Source organism: Boleophthalmus pectinirostris, unplaced genomic scaffold (genome assembly GCF_026225935.1).
Source record: "Boleophthalmus pectinirostris isolate CB_2022bp ecotype Guang Dong unplaced genomic scaffold, ASM2622593v1 HiC_scaffold_8, whole genome shotgun sequence".
NCBI classification, from domain to species: domain Eukaryota; kingdom Metazoa; phylum Chordata; class Actinopteri; order Gobiiformes; family Gobiidae; genus Boleophthalmus; species Boleophthalmus pectinirostris.
In genome coordinates, this window is record NW_026571515.1 from 3688057 (window position 1) to 3703902 (window position 15846).

The 15846-nt window shown below is 42.9% G+C and overlaps 1 protein-coding gene across 1 annotated transcript in view; it reads left to right on the forward strand.

The window, feature by feature from the left end:
• gnb1a (guanine nucleotide binding protein (G protein), beta polypeptide 1a) overlaps positions 1-11663 on the forward strand; it is a 54002-nt gene extending 42339 nt beyond the window's left edge. The window contains exons 8-11 of the mRNA XM_055165697.1: positions 2219-2420; positions 5342-5558; positions 7753-7868; positions 9401-11663. Of these exons, the coding sequence (XP_055021672.1) occupies positions 2219-2420; positions 5342-5558; positions 7753-7859 (526 nt within the window). The 3' untranslated portion in view covers positions 7860-7868; positions 9401-11663. The remainder of the gene's footprint in view (positions 1-2218; positions 2421-5341; positions 5559-7752; positions 7869-9400) is intronic.
• The last annotated feature ends 4183 nt before the right edge of the window (positions 11664-15846 follow it).

Here is a 15846-nt window from a genome sequence, read left to right on the forward strand (position 1 = left end):
TACGCTGTCCTGGTTTTGACAAACACAAATCTGGTCACACTGACCTGTATTCACCTGAGTCATGTCTTTTAATCTGACAGAAGTTGAACCACATCAGCGACACAAGAGCTGGAGTTTTATCTTCACTTAGTTTATGCAAATTAGTGATGTGGTTTTAAGTTTTGTTTCTGTGAGATTTGAACAAAACTGAATTAAACACATTATAATGTCAAACAGCTGATGTGGCTCTAGAGTCGTTATGTTTATATGTTGTAAAGTTGAATTTATTTATGCAGATTAGTGCAGATAGTAATAATAATGATGATCATTTAAATATAAAAACGTTAATGATTAATCGATAATCGATCATTAAATCTTCCGACGATCGATTAAGAAAATTTCATCAAATGCCCATCCCTAGTTGATATTAGTACAGGCGAGTTTCAGCTGACGTCATTGTTATTAAAAGTCCGCGTTGCTGCTGGGAAATATTTTGGTCGGAGGTAAGAAACACGGTAGCGTCAAACACAGTGCGTAACCTCGCGTATTTCTCCTCGATAATGGTGAATTCCTGCTGCATTATCGGATGCACAAATAGAAGCACGGAAGAAGGAAAATGTCTTTTTCGTGTTCTGAGTGAAAAGAACCTCTGACGGTGAATTAAAGGACTTTCAAACATCCGCAGAGCAAACGTAGAAGATCCTAACAAACCGTGGACTCAACAAGTTCAACAACACATCGAGACTCTTGGAGGTTTTCATCTTTTCTGCTGTGAATGGCCCAGGAGTTTCCACCAAGTCATTGTGGATGTCGCCCAAGTGAATATTTGTCCAGGTAGTTGGAGATTCAGACCAGAAATTTGGTTTTGTTCCACCTTTTGTCGGGGTTGAAAAGGGTGATTTGTCGTCCGTCGATGCTTATGACCAATTTCTGGTCAAATGGTCTTGGGTCCTCTGCCGTTAGTGGATAAATAACCAGGATCAATACCCTTTACGTTCTTTCTCGCTCCGTCCGTCATGTTGAAGTAGTGTTTCTTTCCGCTGACCAAAATAATTCCCAGCATGCAACGCGCGCTTTTGTCAACAATGAAACTTCGCGCTTTTAAAACCTCCAACTTCATCAAAAAACGACTGTGGGGTCGCGTCTTCGTTTTTTCTTCCGCGTTTAGACGAGTGTTGAAAATCCTCCCTGATCTAAACGTTTCATCGCTGTGGTTTTAGTTGTGTCCAGTTTAGTTTGTTTCTCTGACCAGTCTTCTTCTCTTCCTCCTCCTCTTCTCCTTCTTCTTTTCTCTTCTTCCTCTTTCTCATGTTCCTCCTCCTTTTCCTCTCTTCTCCTCCCCTCTCTCTTTACTCTCCCCCTCCCCTTTCTCTTTCGCTTCCTCTCTTCCTCTTCCTCCTCTTCCTTCTCCTGTTCATTCTCTTCTCTTCTTTCTCTTCCTCCTTCTCTGCTTTCGCTTCCTCCTTCTCCTCTTCTTCCTCTTGCTCCTTCACTTCTTTCTCTTCCTCCTCCTCTTTGTCTTCCTCCTTCCCTTTTTTCTTTCTTCCTCCTTTTCTTCTTTCTCTTCCTCCTTTTCTTCTTTCTTCATCTTCCTCTTCTTCCTCTTCCTCCTCCTTCTCTTTCTCTTCTTCCTCTTCCTCTCCTCTCTCTCTTCCTCCTCCACTTCTTTCTCTTCCTCCTCCTCCTTTTCCTCTTCTTTCTCTTCCTCCTCCTCTTTGTCTTCCTCCTTCCCTTCTTTCTTTCTTCCTTCCTCCTTTTCTTCTTTCTTCATCTTCCTCCTCCTTCTCTTCTTTCTCTTCCTCCTCCTCCTTCTTTCTTTCTTCCTCCTCCACTTCTTTCTTTCTCCTTCTCTTCTTCCTCTTCCTCCTTCTTTCTTTCTTCCTCCTCCACTTCTTTCTCTTTCTCCTTCTCTTCTTCCTCCTTCTTCCTCCTCCTCCTCTCTCTCCTCTCCTCTCCTCCTCTCCTCTCTCCTCTCTCTCCTCCTCTCTCCTCCTCCTCCTCTCCTCTCCTCTCTCCTCTCTCTCCTCCTCTCTCCTCCTCCTCCTCCTCTCCTCCTCCTCTCCTCCTCCTCCTCTCCTCCTCCTCCTCCTCTCCTCCTCTCCTCTCCTCCTCCTCCTCTCTCTCTCTCCTCCTCTCCTCTCCTCCTCTCTCCTCCTCCTCTCTCCTCCTCCTCTCCTCCTCCTCTCCTCCTCCTCTCCTCTCCTCCTCCTCCTCCCCTCCTCCCTCCTTCCCGGTGCAGTGCTCTGTGGGACATCGAGACGGGGCAGCAGACCACCACGTTCGCTGGTCACACCGGGGACGTGATGAGTCTGTCTCTGGCCCCGGACACTCGGCTCTTCGTGTCCGGAGCCTGTGACGCCTCCGCCAAACTCTGGGACATCAGAGAAGGGATGTGCCGGCAGACGTTCACCGGGCACGAGTCCGACATCAACGCCATCTGTGTGAGTGGGACAACGCACACACACCCTGACACACGCACACACACGACACACACACACACACACGACACACACACAGACGACACACAGAGAGAGACACATACAGACACACACAGACGTTCACCGGGCACGAATCCGACATCAACGCCATCTGTGTGAGTGGGACAACGCACACACACCCTGACACACGCACACACACGACACACACACACACACATGACACACAGAGAGAGACACATACAGACACACACAGACGTTCACCGGGCACGAGTCCGACATCAACGCCATCTGTGTGAGTGGGACAACGCACACACACCCTGACACACACACGCACACGACACACACACACACACACACACACACGACACACACACACACGACACACAGAGAGAGACACATACAGACACACACACAGACGTTCACCGGGCACGAGTCCGACATCAACGCCATCTGTGTGAGTGGGACAACGCACACACACACCCTGACACACGCACACACGACACACACACACATGACACACAGAGAGAGACACATACAGACACACACAGACGTTCACCGGGCACGAGTCCGACATCAACGCCATCTGTGTGAGTGGGACAACGCACACACACACCCTGACACACGCACACGACACACACACACGACACACACGACACACACAGACGACACACAGAGAGAGACACATACAGACACACACAGACGTTCACCGGGCACGAGTCCGACATCAACGCCATCTGTGTGAGTGGGACAACGCACACACACCCTGACACACACACACACACACACACACACACGACACACGACACACACAGACGACACACAGAGAGAGACACATACAGACACACACAGACGTTCACCGGGCACGAGTCCGACATCAACGCCATCTGTGTGAGTGGGACACACGCACACACACACTGACACACACACACACGACACACAGAGAGAGACACATACAGACACACACAGACGTTCACCAGGCACGAGGACGCACATACACACGGACACACAGAGAGAGAGGGACACACACACGACACACACACAGACACAGACAGACACACACATAGACGTTCACCGGGCATGAGTCCGACATCAACGCCATCTGTGTGAGTGGGACAACGCACGCACCTCGCACACACGACACACGACACACACACACACGACACACACACACAGACACACACAGACGTTCACCGGGCACGAGTCCGACATCAACGCCATCTGTGTGAGTGGGACAACGCACACGCCTCACGGACGGACACGTACACGTTTATGGTCGTACAAACTTATAATAATGTTAACGAAGGCACAAAAGTTTATGACCCTACAAAATAAACCACAATAAGAATGAAAAAACTAATAATAATGACAAACATTTACTCATTTAGATAATTTATTTAATTTCATTTTTTTTTTTTTTTTTTTTTTTTTTTTTTTTTTTGTTTTTTTTTTTTTTTTTTTTTTTTTGTTTCCATTCTAGTCCAGCTTTTTGGAACTGTAAGAGCCGTAACTCACCAACACGTCACCTTTTTTGTCCAATCCAAATGTGAAACACTTGTCACCAGATCGTTTTTTTTCTCTTGTCTCTTGCTCGACCTTGTGGTAATTTTCTCACGAGGTCTTGTGGCTCGAGATCTTGTAGCATCTCGAGTGAAAAAGGTTTTTATTTTGAGTGTCAGTTCAGACTCTCGTTCTTTTAGTGAAAGTTTAAACAGTTCAGTGGGACGGTGGTTCTTTTCTTCAGTGCTCGTCGCTCTCTGTGCTGCTCTTTTCCCTCCAAAACCTCCAGAACATGTAGGTCAGGTTAACCCACAACGCCGCCGCCGCCGTCGTCGAGCGAGAGCAGCAGCAGCAGCAGCAGCAGCTGCCGCCGCCGCCGCAGCAGCAGCAGCAGCAGCAGCGGTGCACAAAGAACCACCTGAGCTACACAAATGTGCTGTGCAACTTTCAGGGAGAATAAAGAAAGACGTGAACTCTGATCTTATCTGATCTGATCTGATGTCCTCACACTCCTTGAACTTCATGCTAGTGTGAAAAAAATAAAATAAAATAAACACATTGAGTTTCCAGACAGGTCAGAGGAATTGCAGATGTTCAAATGTGTTCAGATAAAAGTAAAAAATAATGATCTGTACAAGTGACTTTGTGACATACGTCTGTGAAAAGAGCTATAGAAATAAAAACTTACCGAACCAATGAATTAACTAAATAACTAAATAAAATAAATAAAAATAATAATTTTTAAAAATCAAATAAAAACTAAATAATTAAATTAACAAATAATAATAATAATAATAAAAACAGAATAAATAAATAAGTAAAATAAATACAAAATAAAAATAATCAAATAAAAATGTTATGATTAAATAAATAAAATAATAATAAAAAATAATAGTCATCAGATAAAAACATAATAAAATAGTAAAATAAATAATAAAATTAAATAAATATAGGGTTCCCACGGTCATGGAAATCCTGGAAAAGTCATGGAATTTTTCACGCAACTGCAGCATGTCTGTGAAAAGAGCTATAGAAATAAAAACTTACTAACTAATGAACTAACTAAATAAATAACTATATAAACAAAAATAACAATCAAATAAAAATTAATATAAAATAAATAATATAATTAAATTAAATTAAATTAAATAAATACCGCGTTCCCACAGTCATGGAAATCCAATTTTTATCCCCACAACTCACAAGTTCTCATGAGGCTGTTCTCATTATTTCTGAACGTCAGAATTTTGTCAGATTTCAACTAAACCGATATCAACTGAACCGATACCCGATACTGCAAACTTTCCTGGATTGGCGCCTACACCTGAGTATTTGTATCTGTGAATCCCTCAAATAGCAGAGAGTAGAAATAGAAGTCTTGTCTCTCCTCCATCTCATCTTGTTTTTGGTTTTTTTTTTCTTCTCAGTTCTTCCCCAACGGAAACGCCTTCGCCACCGGCTCCGACGACGCCACGTGCCGGCTGTTTGACCTCCGCGCCGACCAGGAGCTCATGGTCTATTCCCACGACAACATCATCTGTGGCATCACCTCTGTGGCGTTCTCCAAGAGCGGGCGCCTCCTGCTGGCCGGATACGACGACTTCAACTGCAACGTGTGGGACACTCTGAAGGCCGACCGCGCAGGTACACGCCACCGCCGAACCGTAGTCCTGTTCCCGAAGCGTAGGCCCGTTCCCGAAGCGTAGGCCCGTTCCCGAAGCGTAGGCCCGTTCCCGAAGCGTAGTCCCGTTCCCGAAGCGTAGTCCCGTTCCCAAAGCGAAGCATAGTCCCGTTCCCGAAGCCTGTTTCTGAACCGTAGTCCCGTTCCCGAAGCGTAGTCCCGTTCCCAAAGCGAAGCATAGTCCCGTTCCCGAAGCCTGTTCCGAAGCGTTCCCGAAGCCTGTTCCCGAAGCCTTCCCGAAGCCTGTTCCCGAAGCCTGTTCCCGAAGCCTGTTCCCGAAGCGTAGTCCCGTTCCCGAAGCGTAGTCCCGTTCCCGAAGCGTAGTCCCGTTCCCAAAGCGAAGCGTAGTCCCGTTCCCGAAGCGTAGTCCCGTTCCCGAAGCGTAGTCCCGTTCCCGAAGCGTAGTCCCGTTCTCGAAGCGTAGTCCTGTTCTCGAAGCGTAGTCCCGTTCCCGAAGCGTAGTCCCGTTCCCGAAGCGTAGTCCCGTTCTCGAAGCGTAGTCCTGTTCTCGAAGTGTAGTCCCGTTCCCGAAGCGTAGTCCTGTTCCCGAAGCGTAGTCCTGTTCCCGAAGTGTAGTCCCGTTCCCGAAGCCTGTTTCTGAAGCGTAGTCCCTTTCTTAAAGCCTGTTCCCAACGCGTAGGCCTGTTCTCAAAGCTTAGGCCTGTTCCCGAAGCATGGTCCTCTTCCCGAAGCGTAGTCCCATTCCTGAAGCGTAGCCCTGTTCCCGAAGCCTGATTCCGAATCGTAGTCCTGTTCCCGAAGCGTAGGCACAAGCACAATAGGTCTTCTTTAATGAATGAACAAAAATACAACAGGAGTGTTTTGGTGAGGGGACAACTGTATATAAGGTTAAAATCTGCCTCCAGCAGTTATTTTAATGTCCCCAAAAAGCATCGCAACCCCATATGTACGAACAGTAAATGGAGGAATGATAAATAAGTACAGACGGATCAATATATGGGCAGAAATTTGCTCTTATTTAGCTTATCATTTAATGTCCTCAAGTCTCCACCAGAGGCCAATATTTAGTTTGTTTTGTTGTTTTTATTTGAACACTTAAGTCCAAAAAGTTACTGCTAAAATGTGACGACACTGGACACTGGAGTTTGTTGTAAAAGGAGGTTCTGAATGAGTTTGTGAGAATTATAAACTGGACAAATGGGTTCGGTCAAGTGTTAACGGAGGGAAACAGGGTCAGATTTTTGACATTCAAATGTCTCTTATTCAGAAACTAGAGGAACTATTGAAATAAGTAAAGTATCAGAATGTAGGAAAGAGTTACACTCCAACAGGGTCAAGTTAAACCTGTGAGATTCTTTCAAGTTCAAGACAAAAAATTAAAAAACTCATGTTGGTAACGGAGGAATGAAATATGCAGCACTTTTTGGTCAATAAATCCAAACAGTGATAACTCTTGGTTCTCACTTACATATCCTTAACAAACTGGTTTGAATATTTGCTTCATATAGTTTTCTACCATATGGTACAAGATTAGGTTGAAAAACCTCTGACTTTTTTGACTCATGAGATTTTTTTTATTAAGAAAGGTTCATGGTAACGGAGGGAAAAGTAACGGAGGGAAAATTGTGCAAACAAGTAGAAGGTGCAGGATTTTACATCATTTGTCTCTTTTTTTCTTCTGAAAACTTTAATATTACTTCAAAATGAAAGAAACTATTTCTATAAAATATGTCAGTCCTTCCAAGAACATTTTTATCATTTTAAATACTTTTTTTTTTTAAATCATGTCCCTTCATCAACAGTTCAAAGATGGAATAACACAAGATATGATGAAATACATCCATTTATTTACATGATTTTCAGGTCTTTGAAATTTGGGAAATAATTTTTGTTCCATGTTTCATACATGGTCTGTTTAAAACGGATGGAACTTTAGAACCAAAAATGGTCCAGAAAAAAGGTCAACAGTTTCATAAACTAGAGTACATATGTATCTGTTCAATACATTTTTATATCAGATGAATTAACTGGAATTTTTGGCCTTGTTGTTTACTTCTGCTTGACTGGACCCACATACAGCTCATATCAACCTAAAAACATCGGCAGAGGTCTTGATCCATCAGTTTCTCTGTCTTCTGCACAAGATGTAAGACGTCTAATGTAAACTTTTTGGTGTTTTTTGTTTGTTTTTTTCAGGGGTGCTGGCGGGCCACGATAACCGGGTGAGCTGTTTGGGGGTGACTGATGACGGCATGGCAGTGGCTACAGGGTCCTGGGACAGCTTCCTCAAGATCTGGAACTAGAGTCCAAAGGTAAAAACTCGGCTCCTCTTCGTCACACCGTCCACTTTCACTTTCACTTTCAGAGCAGGACCACAGGGGGGCAGTAAACGCTCACACTTACACCACACGTCTGAGAGGATGTGTGCACTGAACAGAACTCTTAAAGGTCCGATTCCTGATTTTTATTTATTCTTGTCAAGATTAAAGTTTTTTACATCAGGTCCGTGTTTGGTAAAAGCTGCAAAAATATGGAGCAATAAAACTTTCAGGAATATTTTGTGTGCTTAGGCGCTTAGAGAAATCTGTGCGTGTTTGTCTCTAGTTGAGCAAAAAATAAATATTTGTGAACTTTCCAATGAGTTCAGTCGTGTTTAAAATGTGTTTTCCTGGTTCAGTTCTGGTTTAGTCCTCTAGATTCAGTCCTGGTTTAGACCTGGTTTAGTACTGGTTTTGTACTGGTTCTAGTCCTGGTTCAGTCCTGGTTCAGTCCTGGTTTAGTCCTGTTTTAGTCCTGGGTTAGTCCTGTTTTAGACTTCGTTCAGTCCTGGTTCAGACCTGGTTTAGACCTGGTTTTGTACTGGGTTAGTCCTGGTTCAGTTCTGGTTTTGACCTGGTTCAGACCTGGTTCTAGTCCTGGTTCAGTCCTGGTTTAGACCTGTTTTAGTCCCGGTTTAGTCCCGGTTTAGTCCCGGTTTAGTCCCGGTTTAGTCCCGGTTTAGTCCCGGCTCAGTCCTGGCTCAGTCCTGGTTTAGTCCTGGTTTAATCCTGGTTTAGTCCTGGTTTAGTCCTGGTTTAGTCCTGGTTTAGACTTGGTTTAGACCTGGTTTAGACCTGGTTCAGTCCCGGTTTAGTCCTGGTTTAGTCCTGGTTCAGTCCTGGTTTAGTCCTGGTTTAGTCCTGGCTCAGTCCTGGTTTAGTCCTGGTTTAGTCCTGGTTTAGTCCTGGTTTAGACTTGGTTTAGTCCTGGTTCAGTCCTGTTTTAGTCCTGGTTCAGTCCTGGTTCAGACCTGGTTTAGACCTGGTTTAGACGTGGTTTAGACCTGGTTCAGTCCTGGTTTAGTCCTGGTTTAGTCCTGGTTCAGTCCTGGTTTAGTCCTGGTTCAGTCCTGTTTAGTCCTGGTTCAGTCCTGGTTCAGTCCTGGTTTAGTCCTGGTTTAGTCCTGTTTTAGTCCTGGTTTAGTCCTGGTTCAGTCCTGGTTTAGTCCTGGTTTAGTCCTGTTTTAGTCCTGCTTTAGTCCTGGTTTTGACCTTTTTTAGAGGATCGGGAAACGTCACTTTTTCCAAGACAACAGACGCCCTGGATCCGAGTATTTTTCTCCCGTTTGTCGTTTGTTTGATTCCCCTGACCGGCCCGTGTGTGATCTCCACCCGCCCGTAGTGTTTCCAGAACGTTAAAACTCGGCACAGAACTCTAACTCACACTCGCGCTGGAGGATTTTTCAGATTTTGCTCAGTGGATTAAACCTTCAGGAGGGTTTTAAAGTCTCTTTAAACGTGTGTGAAAGAAACAAAACACGACCTTTTAATAACGACTCTGTGTTTCTTTGTCTGTGTCTGTGCAGGAAAACCTCTGGACTCTTGAGTGGAAGACCATTCCAACTTCACAATGTAAAATTTTCTGGCATATCCGATCTTTTCCACCCACCTCCACCACCGCCACCGCCACCGCCATACTGACTCCAGCCATCCCACAAACTTATCAAAGGGCAAATCTCTCCTCCTCCTCCTCCTTTATTTAAAAAGAGCACAACGTGGTCGCCCCTCCGAAGGAAAAGGAACGGCTCCGACGATTGGCCGGCGAACTCAGCAAGCCCCGCCCCCTCCCTCCTCCCTGTCTGTCCGTCCCTCCTTTTCTCTTTCCCGCCGCCTCCTCCCTCCATCCCTCTCTCCTCCTCGTCGTTCTTTTTCCCGCTGAGCGACCGCCGGGACCGACCGGGATCGAGAGTTCGCCCTAGTTTTAGCGTGACCCCCTTTGACGTTTTTTCCGAATCGCCCACGCCCGTCTGTACGCGCGCCCACGTTTTTTTTTTTTTTTATATTTGTTTTTCTACCTTTTCTTCCCCCGTGTCGTCATGTCTTAGTTTGCACAAGCGGAAAAAAAAACAAAAAAACAACACACATATTAGAGTAACGTCGACTAACGAAGCACACGCCGTCTATAACGAAATAATGAATGCTCTTTTTTTTTTTTTTTTTGACAAGGCGCCCACACATAGCAGATTATGGAGCCTGGCCCTTCCCTCTTTTTTCCCTCTTTTTCCGACTCCCTCTTTGCCCCGATTCCCGCAGCGAAGAGAGCAAATGGAACCCAGGACCCTCCCCTTTCCGCTCTTCCCGTCGGCGCCCGCGTTCACTACTTTTACACGCACGAAAAAATAAAAAAAAACATCGAAACAGACGAGGAGCAGCTCAAAAAACCCAGAAGATCACGAGGCGTTTAGGGGCGTCTAGTCATTTTTAACGTCTAAAAATTCGCGGCGATGATTACTGAACGAAAACGCCGTTCGTACTTAAACCCAAACTTTTACGTAAATGTTAAAACGTTTTATTTTCAGCTGCGTTACTCTGGTAGTTTTTCGCTTTTAACGTAACGGACCAAAAAAAATGGAGAGATTGTAGTTTGTAAACGAGCGCGCAAACGTCCGAACGCGTGTCTAGTTTTTTTCCTCGTCGTTTCTTACCTCGTGCAGTTGGACGCCTCTCCTCGTCCGAGTAAATGGAAACGGGACGTCGGAGCGCGTACGAGCTTCTCCGGACGTTATTCGGAGCTTTGAGATTCGATTCGAGACTCCTCAATCGTCATTCCCGTGTTTACGCTTTCCGGAAAATCGGTTTAATTTGGACGAGACCAGTTCTTTGGTTTTCTAGGTGTGCGTAAATGTAGTGAAAACTTGGCCACTCCCACTCAGACAAATTCTGCGTTCGTTTATCCGTCCGTCTCCTAATCGAATCTCGGATGTGACGCAGTTTTATTACGGTTCGTGTGTCCGATTTGGAGAAAAACGCGGACGCTAAACCGGAAAACTGTTGTTGTTTTCGCGTCAACCGAGCACCAGGAGCAACAAAATAAGTCTGTTCTTCAACTGCAAAACCTCGAGGAAGATTCAGAAAGTATAATTCAGTTTATTAGTGAAGTTAAAGTGTTGGTGTCGCTTCGTAGTCGATCGTTTTGTCACGAAATGGGCTAAAATCGTGGGCGACACCGACGACCAAACCGACACTCAGTGAAACAAAAACAGTAAGTCTTGAGTATCCAAACCTTTTTAGTCCGACGATCTACTTTTACAAAACGAAAACGCGAAAGAGAACTTGTAGTTTTAGCGGTAAATAAAGAGGCACGAAGAGTCTTGGATGACGTACAGACAACGACTATTAAACATAAACCAATATCTGTTTATTAGTGGACGAAGTTCGGAATTAGAATGACACACGTACAATGGAAAGAGGCTTTTAATGAATCAAATTTTACTTATTGAGCTCAATACGTATGATTGAGAAATAGTTTGGAGAGCTGCTTGGAAGTGGGAGACTGAAATGATCCTTTAAACCAAACCAAAAGCTCCAAACATAAAGTTGAGTTTGTACGTAAAAGTGACTCTGGGCGCCGCGTCTTGGTTGGATTCTGTCTCAGAATCTTTGCCTCGGAGTTTTTCCGAGTTTCGCCGTCCGAGGGAAAGGGGCGTGTCCGTGTGTTTCGCCGGGCAACGTCCTCGGAGCTCAGAGTCTGATGGATAAACGAACGCGCCAAGAAGCTCCTCCCCCTCATACAGAAGCTCCTCCCCCTCATACAGAAGCTCCTCCCCCTCATACAGAAGCTCCTCCCCCTCCCCCTCCCCCTCATACAGAAGCCCCTCCCTCTCAGGCAGGCCCCTCCCTCGCAGTCAGAAACCCCTCCTCCTCAGTCAGGCCCCTCCCTCTCACGCAGAAGCCCCTCCCCCTCCGTCAGACCCCGCTCTCTCTTTCTCTCTTCTCTTTCTCTTTTCTCTCTTCTGTCCCCTGGTTCTTTGGGCCGTGGGCGGGACCCTCAGATCCGTGCTTGGAAATGCAGTTACTACTCTGTGAATGACATGTTGTATAAATCAATGTTTGAAAATAATGATATTGAAACTTTTTAAGTTTAAAACGGAAAAAAAAAAATAGATTTTGGTTGTCTGCCATGGGTGGGTTCTCTCTCTCTCTCTCTCTCTCTCTCTCTCTCTGTCTCTCTTAGAATCGCATGCTGTAGAATTGCTTAAAAAGGTGCATATGGAATTCAATTCTTTGATGTTTTTCTTTAAGAAAAAATGTTGATATATCATAAATACTATGATATGGTATTTATATTTTATTTTTTATGTTTGTTTTTTCCTTGTTCTCGGCTCCTCTGTGCATACACGATACAAGTCAAAAGGTAAAGCTATGCACAGGAGCAGCAGCCCCCGCGTCCCCGGGTCCATCGCACACGGGGGGGGGGGGTCCCACAAATGAAGTTCAATTGTACACATCCTTCATACATCCTCATCACCGCGGCGACGGAACAACTCTTCATTGCTCTGTAGCAGGTCCAGCCCCCTCCCGAGCGCTCCCCCTCCCGAGCGCTCCCCCTCCTCCGAGCGCTCCCCCTCCTGAGCGCAGGCTGTTCGACTCCTCCTCCTCCTCCTCGTTCTCCTCTGACGCTCTTTCTTTAGCACTAGTCACATCTCACTGTTTTTCTCTTCTCTGCTACATCCTGTACAAACATGTGCTGTAATCGTGCGTTTAGGCCTGGAGTTGGCAAAAGTCAATAAATAAATTAAAATACAAAAAAAAAAAAAAAAGTTCAAATGACTTAAATTCCACTTTTTGTTTTTTTTCCCTTTTTTCTCTTATCCTCCATTTTAACTTCAATAACTGTAGAGCTCTGCCCCGACGCTCCCCTTTTCATTTTTTGTATTTAATTTTGAAGTCAGTCAGTGTACAAGAGAACGCTGGATGCAAGATAGAAACTATATTCAAATGTACTGTTATTTAAGATGTAATAAAAGGCAGTTTGAGATGACCCTGTGTTGTGTGATTCTGCGGTTCCACACACGCTCCATGTGGCCCACTCTTACCTGTAATTCTGTTCAAATGAAATAAACACTTTCTTATCCACACCGAGCCCCCATAGTTCTGTTTTATATTCCACTCGACTCGTTACATTTAGATTTTTTAAAAGGTCCGATACGACGCAAAATTGAGCTTTTAAGACGTCGAAATAAATGCAAACGTACAAAATTAACGTCAAAAACAAAGCTGTTTCATTCACACATGTTTGAGTGACAGTTTATTATCAGTCTGTCTACATCACCAAAGTTCAAAACCCTCTGTTCCACCTTGTGATGTCATGAAGTGGTCGTTTCTCATTTTGTGGCTCATTTTTTTTACCTTTAGTCAGTGTTGGGAAGTTTACTTTTAAAATGTAATCCCCTACAGATTACAGATTACACACACGTAAATGTAGTTTGTAACGTAATCCATTAAATTACTTAAAGTGAGTAATGTAATCTGATTACTTTGGATTACTTGATTTGCTGTAGAGAAACAAAGACGAGGAAATCTTCACTTAAGAAGTTTTGTCTGATAAAAGAAAATAAAAAGTCCAGACTTTACTGAACCAAATTCAAAATATTATTGACAGAAGAAGAAGAAACACGTCCACACAGCAGGATTTAGTCCTGTTTTAGACCTGGTTTAGATCTAGTTTAAACATGATTTTAGTCCTGGTTTAGACTGGTTTAGTCCTGGTTTAGTCCTGGTTTAGATCTAGTTTAAACATGATTTTAGTCCTGGTTTAGAACTGGTTTAGTCCTGGTTTAGACCTGGTTTAGATCTAGTTTAGACTTGGTTTTAGTCCTGGTTTAGACCTGGGTTCAGTCCTGGTTCAATCCTGAATTAGTCCTGGTTTAGTTTCCGGCAATGAGTGGAATTAACAAAAAAAAGAAAAAAAAAAAAAATCCCAAAATGTGAAAAACAGGAAAATCCCTCTGTGTAATCCATTTATTTCAACAAAGTAACTGTAATCCAATTACCACTCACTGAAACAGTAACTGTAACTGAATACAGTTACTCATCATTTGTACTCTGATTACATAACTCTGGTACATGTAATCTGTTACTCCCCAACACTGTCTTTAGTTCGATAGAGATGAGCAAATCCAGAGCTAAAATTAGAGTGTTAAAATCGACTCTCACAGTCTAATGTAACATTTTTGGAGATTTTAATTGAGTAACACTGGACTAAAGTTCCTGTTTAACCCCAAAATCAAGAGTTATATGAATGTTTTGAGAGTAAACAGATAACACTTTGTAGAGTTATTCTGATTTATCTAAACAACACACAGAGGTGTTTTATTTTTACACTTTAATTTAGTTCATTTAAGATGAAATTATGAACAAAACTGGGTCAAACTGGTCTCTCACAGGAGTTTAAAGTGGTGGTGCTAAATTAACACTAAGGGAAGTTGAATTAACACTGACATTAACTTCAACCACATCAACTCTGAAAAAAATACAACTCTGAAATATTTCACCCTTGACTTTTAACCCTCCAGTTTTTGCTGTGTGTATTTATATATGTATAAATATGATTAGAGTGAAGGTGTGTGAAGTTTATAAACACAGTGGAGCACTTTCTGTTTCACCAGATGACATCACGAGGTGGAACAGAGTGTTTTATGTGCGAGAAAAGAACATAAACTAAGTCTGCAGTGTTTGTGTGTTAATTAAACGTGTGTGAATGAAACAAAACACAACTCCAGGTCTGTTTGTGACGAGGAAACTGGATTATAACATAAATCAGAAAATAGCGTAAATATGAGCCCTTTAAAGAAATGACACTTTTCAGAGTACTTTTCTGACACAATACTTTTACTCCTACTTGAGTAATATTTGGGTCCGGTCAAGTGGTAACGGAGGGAAACAGGGTCAGATTTTTGACATTCAAATGTCTCTTATTCAGAAACTAGAGGAACTATTGAAATAAGTAAAGTATCAGAATGTAGGAAAGAGTTACACTCCAACAGGGTCAAGTTAAACCTGTGAGATTCTTTCAAGTTCAAGACAAAAAATTTAAAAACTCATGTCGGTAACGGAGGGAATGAAATATGCAGCACTTTTTGGTCAATAAATCCAAACAGTGATAACTCTTGGTTCTCACTTACATATCCTTAACAAACTGGTTTGAATATTTGCTTCATATAGTTTTCTACCATATGGAACAAGATTAGGTTGAAAAACCTCTGACTTTTTGACTCATGAGATTTTTTATTAAGAAAGTTCATGGTAACGGAGGGAAAAGTAACGGAGGGAAAATTGTACAAACAAGTAGAAGGTGCAGGATTTTACATCATTTGTCACTTTTTTTTCTTCTGAAAACTTTAATATTACTTCAAAATGAAAAGAAACTATTTCTATAAAATATGTCAGTCCTTCCAAGCCAATTTTTATCATTTTTAAATACATTTTTTTTTAAAAAAAAATCATGTCCCTTCATCAACAGTTCAAAGATGGAATAACACAAGATATGATGAAATACAAACATTTATTTACATGATTTTTGGGTCTTTGAAATTTGGGAAATAATTTTTGTTCCATGTTTCATACATGGTCTGTTTAAAACATATGGAACTTTAGAACCAAAAATGGTACAGAAAAAAGGTCAACAGTTTCATAAACTAGAGTACATATGTATCTGTTCAATACATTTTTATATCAGATGAATTAACTTGAATTTTTGCCCTTGTTGTTTACTTCTTCTTGACTTGTATTGCAGTAACTGTACTGTTACTTGAGTAAAAGTTGAGTTTCCTCTTCCCACGTTGAGTCTAAAGTGACAAAAGCTTCATGTGACAATAGGAAACAATTTAAACGTTTGTGTTTCTTCAGATCTGATTCAGTTTGTCTCATTTTTGTGTCCGTCCTTTAAAAAACACCAGATTTTGTGATTTATTTAACATTTTGTCTTTCACATTACATTCACTTCAAATTATAAATCAGATATTACGTCCTG